Source organism: Episyrphus balteatus, chromosome 2 (genome assembly GCF_945859705.1).
Source record: "Episyrphus balteatus chromosome 2, idEpiBalt1.1, whole genome shotgun sequence".
NCBI lineage: Eukaryota > Metazoa > Arthropoda > Insecta > Diptera > Syrphidae > Episyrphus > Episyrphus balteatus.
Genome location: NC_079135.1, coordinates 60,280,790 through 60,295,542, shown reverse-complemented (window position 1 = coordinate 60,295,542; position 14,753 = coordinate 60,280,790). Strand labels below are relative to the sequence as shown.

General features: G+C 32.0%; 1 protein-coding gene across 1 annotated transcript in view; it reads left to right on the top strand.

Moving 5' to 3' along the window:
- LOC129912260 (nose resistant to fluoxetine protein 6) overlaps positions 1 to 14,753 on the top strand; it is a 174,540-nt gene that overhangs the window by 100,471 nt on the left and 59,316 nt on the right. The window contains exons 3-4 of the mRNA XM_055990436.1: positions 5,368 to 5,546; positions 5,605 to 6,297. Of these exons, the coding sequence (XP_055846411.1) occupies positions 5,368 to 5,546; positions 5,605 to 6,297 (872 nt within the window). The remainder of the gene's footprint in view (positions 1 to 5,367; positions 5,547 to 5,604; positions 6,298 to 14,753) is intronic.

Genomic DNA, 14,753 nt, shown 5'->3' with positions numbered 1-14,753 from the left:
AAGACTTTTATCTGAAAAGTGCATTGCGTATACCTCGAAATACCATTTCAATGCAACAATGTCAAACAAATTTTTGATTACATTTTTTTCTATTAGAGCTTTTTTTCAAACCTTTTTCTTGTTGTTAATATTTTTTGTTAATATTTTCAGATATTTCTGTATGAACACAATTAAACTACTTGGCACTACTATTTTTATCGAGAGAAAGTAGAATCTGGATAATTATCTGGGTTTTTCAAAAATCTATGCAGAAAAGTTTGTGTTGTTTAACACGTAAATTGTTTTGATTTCAAATATCTCGATGTCATTTTTTTGCACAACATCTATATAGGTAAATAATCAAAAAAAAAAAAAACACAGCTATTATATATCCTTAAATTTTGTTTTTATTTCAATTTCTTCACAAATGAACAATGAAAGTTCACAATTCATAAAATCGGAGAAGAAAAGAACACAGTTCTTAGTTCTGAAACGCTCGGGTGCGCACTCAGAAGCAGAAAATCGAACTGATCTATTGTTGACAACCAATGTCAAAGGTACCACTGGTACCACTTTACTTCAATTAAAGTAGGACTTCTATTTTTCAAAAAAAATTAAAATCTTCTTCCTACTTCACACTATCACAAAAATGTCGAAATCTACTTCATTTAAAAATCTCTGTTCCAATCTACTTCAAGTTATCAAAATATAAGCCAAATCTAGTTCCTTTTTTTTTCAGAAAAACATTTAGCCCCGTTCCATTGGAGGTGGTAGTTTACTCATGAGGAGATCTAGTACTAGAAATAACACATGATCTTCTACTCGAGGAGATAGGAATGTGTAGTTCTTTTACTAGATTTCTACTCACGAGTAAACTACCACCTCCAATGGAACAGGGCTATTTAAGTTTAAGTTAAAGTTTATTTATTGACAATAATGGTTTGTACAGTAAGATTACATCTCTTATAGTACTTATTTGTGTGAAGTTAACATGGATTAAGAAAACAAAAATAAAAGAGATAAATTATGATGAGCAAATCTTTGTGGGAGTTGGGATTTGGGAATAGGATCATAGTGTTTACAATTAATTTGATTATTGATGGGAGAGAATTCCAAAGTCTAACAGCACGAATGAAAAATAAACGGGATGAATACAAGTAATTATATAGATGAGGGATTAGATTGTTGCTTCTAGTGGATCGATTGAATGGAAGTCTGTTATATAAATAAAATGGCATCCTAAGTTGAATAAGTTTATAGGGGTATTCACGATCTGGTGCAACAGGCCTAGTAAAAATGTAAAATTTTATTTTTTTTACAATAGATCGTGAACGCCCTTATCTTATCTATAGTAAATATTGAAGCATGAATGAAATCCATGTTTTTTTAACAGGGTTGTTCCTCCACTGTTGCTTCTTCTTTTTATCTATTTTTTATAATTTAATTCTTTGTTTTGTTCGGGTTAGTTAATTTTCATTATTTTACATCAAAAGAAACTAAATTACGGGACATGAGTACTGTGACGATGCGTCACAATTTATATATCCATTTCCAATAAAGAAATGAAAATTGTATAAGTAATTATACACACTCGGCATACCCGCAAGTGTTGAGACCACTACTTAATAGTAAATAAGTAGCTAGTTGTATTAGGGAATCAGAAATCAACACAGGTAGTTAACGAAAGAAATTAGAACAGGAAATTATTATTATTATACTAACAAATTATATCGGAATTATAATTTATTTATTATAATAATTTTGGGGACATAAGGGTTTCCATTGGGATTCCCACAGACTACTCCATCGAGCTTCTCTTTGGACAAAGGTTCTCCTAGTGAGTTCCGACCAGAATTATTTCCACATTTTGGGAACATAAGGGTTTCTATTGAGATTCCCACAGACTACTCCTTCGAGCTTCTCGTTGGACATAGGTTCTCCTGCCGAGTTCCGACCAGACTTCTCTCCGTATTGTGGAGACATAGGATTCCAAAGACTTCTCCTTTGAGTTTCCTAGCTCATTGGACATAGGTTCTCCTAGCGAGTTCCGTCCAGAATCCTCTCCAGGTTGTGTCCTAGGGACATAAGGGTTTCCATTAGGATCCCACAGACTACTCCTTCGAGCTTCTCGTTGGACATAGGTTCTCCTGCCGAGTTCCGATCAGACTTTTCTCCGTAATGTGGGGACATAGGATTCCATTCGGATTCCATAGACTTATCCTTTGAGTTTCTTAGCTCATTGGACATAGGTTCTCATAGTGAGTTCCGACCAGACTTCTCTCCGGATTGCGTGCCGGGGACACGAATTATATGAAATAACTTGTTAGACATAGAAATCAAAATATCGATGTAAATCAGTAATAAGCAAGAAAAATAAATAAAACCGATTAAAAGTAAGGATAAAAAAGGGCTGTTTCCTTGAGTTTGGAACTTTCAAAACCCAAGTTTTGTTGCTTCTTTGGGAAGAATCCTGGAACCCCCCTGAGCTTACCTCAGCATAAGCAAAAAAGCATCACAGTACCGACAAGCCGACAACCATAATAAACAGAATAAAAAAGACAAAGTATCATGGGCGACGCGACAGTAAGCTGCCATCTGTCAAAAATAATTTTACTCTATTGTATTTTTATTTTGCAATAGGTCTAGGGTATAGCAAAAGTGCAAGACTGTTGTAAAATTTTAATCCGTATATTTTGTTGTTGTAGTGTTGTAAGATTTTACACTTTTGCACTTTTGCAATGATACAAGACCAGTTGCATCGGATCGTGAATACCCCTTATGTAAAAATAAGCAGTTTCTTGCATCGAGGTATTGCTGTAAAGTGCAACCTAAGAGTTTCTTAGCATAGTCAGAAACATGGTCGGGTCTTCGAAGCCCATAGACATAACAGCATCATTGAAGCGACTTGAAGTTTCCGTTTAGATAGTGAGTCAAGGTCACTATAAACAATTTCAACGTAACAAATTAATGGTATAATAATTAAGGAAACTACCAGTTTTCGTCGAGTTTCAACAGGAGTATAGTAAGCTGAGGGCCATAATTAACGTAAACACCCGTAAATGCGACCAATGATTGCATTGGTGTGTTTATACCCAGATAAAAGACGGTCTATATCAAACCCGAGTCTAGTACAATGCTCAACAACTTTAATTTTGTCGCATATAGATGGACCGAGGCATGTGAACAGCAAGACGGCAGATCATTGATAAACAGGCAGAAAAGTATTGGTCCGAGAATAGATCCCTGTGGGACCCCTTGCACAACAGCTTTAGAAAGTGAGTACCTACACGGAAAAAACATAACGCCAGGGATAACTTTACTTCTAGTATATTTAATCAGAATAAAGTTTAATATACGAGAAATAAAGTTAAATATACCAGAAGCATAGTCATCCCTGCCTTATTTTTTCTCTGTGTACCATCAGAAAACACTTTCTGCGATCTACCAGACAGATAATCAGCGGAGTTTGCATGCCCGTTCACCAAAACCAAAGAAGCATTGCAGTTTGCGCTGTAACATATTATGGTTTACTTTATCAAAGGCCTTGGAAAAATCGAGCAGGCACAGAAGATTTAAATAACCCTTATCATAGTCCACCCTAATGTCCTAGAGAAGATAAAGCCAGATTGTTTAATGTATAACAAATTATTGGACGTAATGGTCCTTAAAATATGCTTCTCAATTATCCTTTCGAAGACCTTAGAGGGGCATGGTACGATGCTGATTGGTCTGAAGTCTGCCGGAGTCATACAATTTCGCTTTTTTACAATTGGAAGAACTTTGGCAACTTTCCAGGAAACAGGGAAAGTAGCAGTTATAATACACCAGTTTATTATGTGAGTGAGATGGGAATAATAATTGGCAATAATAATTTAACGAAGCGAATGGGTACTCCATCCTCACCTTTAGAATCAGACTTTATAGCCATCACACATTTCGCTACATCATCTTCATTGACCACTTGAAAATCTTCCAGGCTAGCAATGGAATCTGAAGAGTTGAGTGTTTAGTTCAAAATCATAAACAGGAGTTGATCCACCAAGGAAAAAATCATTTAGTTCATCAGGGTCTAGCGAACATTGAGAACCTTTGTTCTTACAAACGCCAGTTTGTCTTAAATTGCTCCATAACTTGTTTCATGGTAAAGAGGTGTTGAGTTTGGATGAATAATAATTGAATTTAGAAACTCGAATTTTTCGAGTTGCTTGATTGCGAGCAAACTTAAAAGCTTCCCAGTTCTCAGCGGTTGGTCTGTGCCTCCACCTACTGCAGCATGTTTCTATGCTTGATGGCCAAAAGTACAGACGAGCTGAACCAAGGACAACAATTATTGAGTACTCTTACCGTCTTAGTAGGGACGCATTCATCATAAAGTTCAAGCAACACATTTTGGAAAGAGTTGACCTTGTTATTGGCGTTTGCATGTAGGCGGCAATTGAGCCAGGGAGTAGAGAAAGCGGCTTGATGGAGATTATTTAAATCAATCGATTTAAAATCTTTATAAGAAAAAGTTTCATTGCTGGCAGGTTGCTAGGATTTATAAAGAGATTTATTCGCGATTTCCGCGATCCTTATGTAATAAAACTGCTCTTTCCCTTCAAGCAAGAAAACTGAGTTCAGAAAAGTAACTCCGACCTCAAAACGAGAAAAACGGGGTTGCACTCACAAACTTGCAACTTTTTGTGTATGAACACAAAATCGAAGGAGAAATCGTGGTGAAAAAACCAATACATATAAAATCGGCTCCGCGGTGATTATAATTTCCATACTAATTTGAGCCGCCGTGGGACCCGTTTCGTAGTCGAGGTCGGACTCAGGCGGAGCGGATTCGGACCGAGGTCGAACTCGTTTGCTTGAAGGGTTGTACGACCAATACTCGAATATAGCTGTGTAGTGTGGTCACCTTACTATGCCACTCATATAACAAGACTTGAAGCAATTCAGAGAAGGTTTTCGTATTTCTGTCTTCGATAGGGAAGTTGGTGACAGTTATCAGAAAAATAATAAAAAAAAATCGCAGCCATATATTTTGAGAGTTATGGGCATTTGAAAAAAATCAAAAAAATGGTCACCCTGTGACGGTTTTTCATATGCCGTGACTACAAATCTTAATATTCTTGACCTGTCTGTAGACAATCATTTCAAGAATAATACAGGAATATAGATTACATTTCTATAAATAGATACGCCAGTTTGACGATGATTTGGCAATGTTCCTTATAAGAAACTGTATTTTGGTTTGAAAACGAGAAGTTTTTAAACAATACCTAAATATGCTATCAAAAGCAATGTGCCAAAAGCAATGCCCCAAAAACCACACTATTATATTTTTTGGTGTCGAAAGAAAAATATTCTTATAACCTTCCTTTCCTTCCACATTTTTTGCAGATCCGAAAAATTTACGTTGGAGTTTGCCTTCCGTCTGCTTGTTCCATCAAAGATGTAGGAGAACTTGTAATGAATTCGCAAACTGAAGTTTCATACCGTCAAGTTGAATTAATTGACATTCGAGTTCCAACATCTAATGTTTATAGCCTATTTCAGGACTCAACATTCTGGATTCTTACGTATTATATACAAACATTGCATTAAAATCTTTTTTAACTCTTGTTCAAAAAATTTCAGAGTCGTTTCAATTATAGTTTTCGTATTGATTATCATGGGGACATTTTATGAAACATACTTAACAAATCGATTTCGTCGAGCTTTGCGGGAGCATGAAAAGGAAATGATAAACAATAGCGAAACCTCTTCAGGTATTGGTTGTGGAGCTTCTGATTACAGTGAAACAGTAAAAAATGGTCTAAAAAACGAATTTAAGGGTTCAAATATTGTTCTGAGTCTCCCACGTGCAGACATTTTCAACAAAAATATGAAATCGGATGAACACTTCGAGGGTCATATTCCAGAACAAAAAAAATTGAGCGTTTGGTCAGAACTTTTGCTATCATTTTCAGTCATAACCAACTTTAATGCAATTTGCGATCGCAACGTGGGACCAGATACTATCCCATCATTTCACGGTCTAAAAGCTTTTTCCATGGCCTGGATAATATTGGGACACACGTGTATTGTAATTTTTAAGTATTCTGACAACATGGAAATGCGTAAGGAGGTCGAAAAGAACTTCTTCTTTCAGGCTATTACAAATGGGCCTTTTAGTGTTGATACATTCTTTTTTTTAAGTGGAGTTTTGGTGTCTTATATATACTTTAGAACAAATGCTAAAGGAAACCTTAATAATTTAACGAAGGGAGCAAATGAGTTGACCACTGGTCTCGTACATTTCACTGGATTGGTTGGATATCGCTTTGTAAGGTAAGACATTTTTTCACTTGGTATTAATCTTGATTATGTTATTATCCAGATCATGAACATTATTAATTAATATAAAATACACTAAGTTTTATTTCTTTTTGACACTACTTTCCAATGTTTTTTTTTGGAAACACTCAAGACTCCACGCGTTTGATTGTGTGATTTTTTTGATGCGCCTAGTTAAGGGTATGTTCCTATTAAAAAATCGGCTAGGGAGTTTGCGTTGAGTCGTGAAGTGTCTAGAGTTTTTACAACATTTCAATCGAACAACAAGAGTTTTCGATTGGTATAAATTGGATTAATCAATTTATTTGATTGGTATAAATTGGATTAATTGGCTTATTTATTTTTTTTAGTTTTAAAAAATAAAAAAAATTAGTATGCCTTAAATCCGATGTAGACACAAAAAATTAGAAATTTTTGTGGGAATCAATGTAGTTGTTATAATTTAACGATTTTAATTTTTTTTTCTTAATTTAATTATAAAAATAATGAATGAGGGAACTTAATATAAAATTAATTTTATAATATTTTTGTAAGCTTTTCTCAAAAAAAAAAAAAATAATAAATTTACTTCAAAAATTTTCAAGTTTAGTAGCATATGTATATTACATAGTTATATTTTATTTCAATGTAAGTTATTATTTTTTAATTTTTACCATCACATTTTAGAGACAAATGCAGGAATATATGTATATCGTTTTTTTGTAATATTTCGCGGTAAATCATTGGGCACTACTTAATTAATTTTACATTTTTATTAAATATTAATTTTTTTTTTATTTATTTATTTATTTTTCATCAATCAGTGATATAAACTCTTGGTGGGATAGGGTGTCCCACAGTCACCGCCCCAAACGAAAACCATGGGCTCCTGAGGTCATTTTAAATCGAAAAACTTAAGAGGTAATTTTCTCGTTTTCGTCCCGTTTTCGAGTTATGACGGTTTTTATAATTTTTGCTGTGACTGTGGGACACCCTGTATAAACATACTAACAAATATTTTAGTAGGTGGGTTATAAACAGGTTTTTGTAACAAGCAAAACAAAAAAGGAACATAGGAATTTATACAAATTAAAATTAAATAGCAAAATAACATTAAATTAGGGAAATAGGTTCATTGCGCCCATAGTTCCTGCGATGATACTGTTCATATATTACAAAACGTTCACGTGTTAATCTAGATGGTGCATTTCCTTCAAAAATAGTTTTTTTTTTAAAGGAGGGCATTGTATATGACCGGTTAAAATATCTCTAACAAACATGACTGAAAAATATTTTCGTCTTGTTTCCAGTGTTTTGATTCCAAATAATAAGCATCTGGTTTCGTAAGAAGGTTTAGGAATTCTCCAATTTAACTTAAAAAAAGCAAACCTAGTAAAATGGCTTTGAACTTTTTCGATTCTTACGAAGAATTAGAATACAATGCTATACTCAAGCACAGATCTCACTAATGAATTGAATAAAGTTATCAATGTAAACGTATCATTGAACTCCTTAGTGTTTCTTTTAAGAAAACCTGGCATTTGGTTTGCCTTATTGACCATATAGTCATTATGCCGGTTAAATGACAAACTTACATCAAAGATAACTCCAAGATTTTTTTCTGCATTACTCTTTTTAGCTCAGAGTTATTAATATTATATTCAAAAGTAATATTGGACTACGGGTTCTGTAACACGATAAAACTTGACATTTGGCCACATTGAGATCAAGGCAATTTGTTATGCACAACTTGACCAAACATTCCAAGTCAGCTAACAAAAGTTTTAAATCATCTTTGTTTGAAATTCTACGATAAAGTTTCAGATCATCGGCAAAAAGAAGACACTGCGAACTAAGAAAAAAATTGGGGATGTCATTAATGAAAATAAGGAAAAGCAATGGTACCAAGTGACTTCCTTGTGGAACACCAGATGGAACATACATATTCACAAATTAGTAATTTAAAATTTTAACAACTTGCACTCGTTCAGTAAGATAAGACTCTAACCACATTAACAAAGATGAGTGAATACCAAAGCATTTGAGTTTAAACAGAAGAATTGTATGATTTACCCTGTCAAAGGCTTTAGGAAAATCTGTAAAGATAATATCTGTTTGAAAACCTTTTTCCATATCTGTTAATAATATAATATGGCATTCGTCATAATCGTTAAATTCGTTGCAGTTGGTTTGCCCACAACAAAACCATGCTGGTAAACTGATATTTTTTCTTGAATTGTTCCCGATATTCTTTTATAAAATATTTTTACAAATATTTTCGGTATAGCTGAGATTTTACAAATTGGTCTATAGTTAGTTATGTCTTGCTTGGATCCAGACTTAAAGATCGGAGACAAGAAAGACATTTTCCACGCATCTAAAAAAATTCCTTTTATAAAGATAAATTAAATGTTATTGTTAGTGGTTGAGCTATCGCCACAGCACACTTTTTTTTTAAAGAAAACACTGAACCAAATCCTTACGTAAATACAACGAAAAAATTCGTTGAGCCAACGAAAATTTAATTAATTTTCAGCCGATGAAAAATTTAATTGGCCCAACGAAATGGCTTTCATACGTTAATGAAGCTCTTCATCAACTAACGAAAACTGTCGTATTTTAATGAAATTTTTTCATAAACATTTTCAAACAAAAATTAATGAATTACATCACTTTACGAATTTTTTCATCAATTAACGCAAAATTTAATCAAAATACGGTGCGCCAAATATGATATTTTTCGTTAGTTAATGTATTTTTTTATTAATTTACGTAAAGATTTTCGTAAGCTAACGAATTTTTTCGTAAATTTTATGAATATTTTGATTAAATTTTGGAAAAAAATATTCGGTAGCTAATGAAACTTTTCGTTCATTTTATGAATGTTTTCATCAATCAACGTAATTTTTTCCTTAGCTAACGATTTTTTTCGTAAATCTTATGAAAATTTTAATTAAAATACGAAAAAAATATGCGTTAGCTAACGAAACTTTTCGTTGTATTAATTATTCTTTTGGTAGATTTTACTTACTTTAAATACATTTTTCTTCCCTACATTTTAAAATAAGAACCTGAAATTCAAAAAAAAAGTGGAGCGGATCGAAAACTTTATAGCATCAAGATAAAAGCATGTGTTATTTTGAATTTCAATTTAACTTTTAATCAAAATTTTATATTAATATACATAAGGAACTCCTTAATTATATACATTTAAAGCTCATTGCCCTTTAATTTTTGGCAAAAAATTGTAGGAATTTGAGCATGGAACCCATCAGGAAAAGTAGAATGCTGTATCATCGGCTTTAAGGTGTTCCAGCTGGTCGTCCACCTCTGAAGGGGTTTTTCAAGTAAAGAAAAAAGCTTCATGCGAGTCTGTGATCGTGTCTTGCCCTCTAAAACATGTTCTTGTCCTTTAAAACAGTGTTTTGGATCGGAGTTAAGTACACATCATGATGTGCATGGACGGCATCTTTGGAATCTGAACAAAAAAAAAATTGCAAATACAAAAAAAGTTAGAATGTTTTAAGAGACAAACATTTTTTTATAAACTATAGGAAGCAATGGTACTTACTTTCCTCTATCTCTATTCCTCATTCACTCTTCCAGAAGTTGAACCAACCGCCTCTCCTTAAAATTTTGGTCCCTTGTGACAGTGGCGTAGATAGCTTTTTGCTAAGGGGGGGGATAGATCTAATTCGCAAATTTTTTTTTAAGTTTTAATAATGCTTCTCTGTATTGTTTTTATTCTCTTTAAATTAGAGAAAGTTCTTTTGGTAGTTGACGTAGAAACCAGCAGTGTAGCTAATATCTTTAATAAAATATAAATACCAGGACAACTTTTTTCGGTGCAGCTTTCGAGCGCTTTCAATGAGTTCATAGAGGAAGTATTTTTCCTTCTGATCAAATATCTTTTCTGAGTTTTTAATTCTTCACACAGAGAAAAATATGACCAGGATTACCTAAATACCAACAAATTTCCTTATTGAACTGTTTTATAAAGAAACCTCATTAATATCAACAATTAATAAGGTTTTTCCATTATTTTCATGTACAAAATCTTTCAAAATTTTATGTAAAAATTTCATATTTTTTCCAACTTGGCACTAGAACGAAAATTGTGACCAATATTTCTATAGTAAGTTGGAATAGGTGATCCCGTACATGATCGTATTTTTTTACTTGCGATATAGGTACTATAGGGCAAGTTTAGGATTCGTAAAAAAAATCGAACTCGAGATAACAATTTTACATGACATTACGATGATGGAGAATGCCAATAAAGTGGGTCCGGCAATTCTGTCTGTCTGTCTGTCTGTCTGTGTGTCTGTCTCTATCTGGTGCTGCAGCCTAAACGAGTGAAGTGATTTTCTTCAAACTTGGTAGTTAGCAGTTTTTGGTGATTCCCTAGAGGGGAAATTGAAATTTTTTTTTATGACGAAAACTAACGGTACCTGCCATATAACGGAAATAGAAAAGTTAATTTTTTTCAAAAACGGCTCTAACGATTTTGATTAAAATTTTTGTGTGTAGTACTACACATAAGAGCCAACTTTTTAAATAAAAAAAATATTTTTTGTACCGTTATTAACGGTACCTGTCATAGAACGGTATTTTTCGTTTCTGAATATCTCGTACAACATTAACCCGATTTAAATGAAATTTTTTATACAAAAGTGTGTAAGTAAAGATAATATTAAAATTTTAGAAAATTTTCAAAAAACGCATTTTTGGTTTTTTAAAAAATATTTCAAAATTTTTTTTTGAAAAATCAATTTTTTGAAAACGGATCAATGAAAAATTTTGAAATTTAGTTTTAATGTGTAAATTAATTATTTCTTCAAAATGGCATCCCAACTTTTTTTTTGAAAAATGTTAAAAAATTTGTATATATAAAAAACTATTTTTTTAAAAAACGGCTCCTACAATTTTCGAAAATTTTTTTCTAAAAATATCTTTTTATACAAGAAATAAAATGGCATATTTGTTTTTTTTTTTAAGATAATTTAAAACGGAGTTTAATTAATTATAAAAACAGATTTAATTTTTTTATACTACTTATGAAATTTCTTCGAAATATCAAATTTTTAATTTCTTGAATAAAAAGCTTTAACATTATAGTTACTTTAAGCATAAAAGCAAGTACGTGCGACCCCAGTCGTGCAATTTATTTATTAAAAAAACAAAACCGACTTCCATGGATCAAAACTGGATTTTATGGTTTTTCTAATAGTACTGAACAGGTACCAGCTTTTCAATACCTACAAAAAGAATTATCAAAATTGGTTCACTCGGTCCAAAGTTATGAGGTGACAAACACAAAAAAAAAGTACAGACGAATTGTTAACTCCTCCTTTTTGGAAGTCGGTAAAACAATTAGGAAATCCCGATTGTTTAAATAATATTTCCTTCTTGGATGAAAACTATAAGGAAATTTTATTGTTTTTGTTCTATTTAATGTGGTCTTGTTTTTGGTAAAACTCAACAGTTTCATTAAATTTTTTAGCTGCTTTGTCTATTTCAGACGAAGAATCCTTATAAAGAACCGGAAACCCTTCTAGTGTGTTTTCATGGTTTGTACATTTTTCTCCAAGGCCCATTACATCGAAATCGAGAAAAAGATTGAAAACAGTAACACGAAAATATTCTTTACTGTACTTTAAACCGAAGGGTTCGAACGATTCTTTTGTCGCTTCACTATTCTCTTATGTTTAACGCCTATGTCAAGGATTTCAGCTAATTTTTCCCATATACAAAAAACTTTCGAAAATGAGTCGTCTTCTGCCCGTTTAATTTTTAGTTGATCCCTGAAATCTTTAGGGAGCTCCATTGCTTGGACCAAGTCTAAATTCACTCTTTGAAACACCGACTTAATGGCAACGAAAGTTGGTAAACCATATTTATAACCTTTAAGCTAATCAAGAACTCGAAATCCATAGCGTTTTTTTCAAAGTGCGCTTCTTCAACTTATTTATTCATGACTGTTTATACTGCACATTTATCGATCCCAATGGGGGGGGGGGTATATCCCCCTGATCCCCCCCTATCTACGCCACTGCCTTGTGATCCCTATTCGTTTTCTATCATCCGGCCATTTGTACGTTGAATTTTAATTTTAATTTTGTTTCTTATTGTTTGTTTGTTTGTTTGTTTCTTTTAAATATCAATATTAACTTTTTCACTTACGATTTTTTTTTTTCATTTATTCCGCGCACGTCTTCCTATTTTGAGATTTGCATTTAAACTGTGATCTGATCTGTGACTTCGACTACTGAAATGCTCACAAGAAAGGAAAATACAGCGTGCTCTGTATGAATGAACATGAAGGTTTTCATATTACGAAAAATTACATATTTTCGTTGAGCCAACGAAAGTTTCGTTGAGTCAACGAAAATGTAGTGTATGAAACGATTTTCGTAATTTTACAAAATTTATTATTTTCAGTGAAGGAGGAATGTTATCAGGCCCATCACTCTTATTAAGATCTAGACTTAATAAAGCTTCTTCTACTTCATCTTTGCTAAATATAAGTGATCCAATATGAACACATTGACTAACCCTAGGCAAATCTTGGTTTGTCAGCGATTCTGTAGAATGCACTGATTGAAAATATTTCGCAAACAAATTGCAAATATCCGATACTTCACTAGATGTAGTGCTTAAATACTTCATACAACTAGGTAATCCATATGATTTTCGTTTAAGATTTATAAAACTCCAGAAACGCTTACTGTTACATTTAAGATCACTTTCAATTGAAAGTATATAGTTTTGATACAAAAATTTATTCAAGTATTTAAAATTACGTTGGCAGTTCAAATAAGTTGCACGAAGACTTAGATTTTCTTTATTTTTCTTGTAAGCTTTATGTGCTTTGTTTTTTTTTGGTTCTTCAAATTGCTTAACCTTCTATTAAAGCAGGTAGGATTAGAATTCTTTTTAAAAGTTTTTTTTTCGCGTTTTTTAAAATTGATGTAAAGATAGCGTAATCATTTTTTAAATCAGAAGCGGTTAAAACATTTTGCCATGAAATACATGACAAATAATCTACCATTGAATCAAACTTAGCATTTTGATTTTTAAATATTTATAAAACAACAACTTTCCTTCAATTGCAAAATGATGAACCGAATTATATTCTACAGGAAATTCAGATTTTTGTATACAAAAATTAAATTCTTTATCCACAAATATTAAATCAAGAATGCGACTTAAATCATTTTGTAGAGATTTAATTTGTATTAAATCGTATTGACTCAAGAAATCAACAATAGATGATTCAATTTCGGTTGTTAAATCGAAAGGAATTAAATATATTTCTTCGGAGTCTAAAATCCAATATTAAAATCTCCAGCGAAAACAATATGCTGGGAGTTATTTAAATTATCTAAGATTATTTTAGAATTGAGCAAATGTAAATTATAAAACTCTAATGAGCTCTTAGGCGGTATATAGCTTGCTAGAACATAAAGTTCAGATTCATCTAAATGTACACAAATTATTAGTTGATCAATATCCTGACTAGAAGCAGAGGAATATGATTCTAATTTTATTTATTTGCATGACAAAGAAGTTCGAATCGCAACCAAAACTCCTCCCGCCTTTCTATTCCTGTTTTTATTTTGCATTAGATTAAAAAAAAATTGATGAGGTTCTTTTTTATATTAAACACCCTTTTCAAAAAGGTATAAACCATTTTTCTAGGACTAGGGGTTTAGTCTGCAGTATGTATAACTTCTGCAATTATTGATAAAATTCATCGAAATAAAAAGAAATAAGTACCTCAACTCAAATACTAACACATTGATTAGTTTAAGAAATTTATATTAAGTTTTAAGGTCTTAAACAACAAAAAAATACTAAAAAGTCATTTTTTCTTAACTTTTAAAAAAAAAGTGGTTTAATTTCTTTGTTTTTCAAAGTATGATTTTGATTTTTATTTTATTTAAAAGCTTAGTTTATGGACTATGGAGTAAAACTATATTTTGTTGGAAAATATTATTTTGTAACCCTCCAATCGCTTTTTAAGTAGTCCCAAAAACAATTAACTGTACTATGAAACCAGAATTTTTAGATTTTTTGTTATATTTTTTTTATTTTTTTTCATTATTTTTTCTATCAATATCAAGTTAGAAAATAAGAATTGCTATAATAGTTTTCTTACAATTAATTTTTGAAAAAGAGTCTACTTTCCATTTTTTTCCTCAGAAATTCATGGAATGCGTATGTATTGGAATTTGTAGTTCAAACAAATTCCGCTGGCGCTAGTTGTATCTCTCTCTTTATTATCTTCTATTTTGTTTCTACATGATCTCTCTCGCACTCGCTCTGTCGAGTGGTTGTTTGGTGGTATAAAGAATAAGATGAACTTAGGTATCTGCATTCTACATATTGTTTGTACATAGGTTTTTCCATAAAAAAGGATTGGCGCCAGGCTAAGTGCAAGCAAAGTGTTGTTGTATTTTTTTCGCGAA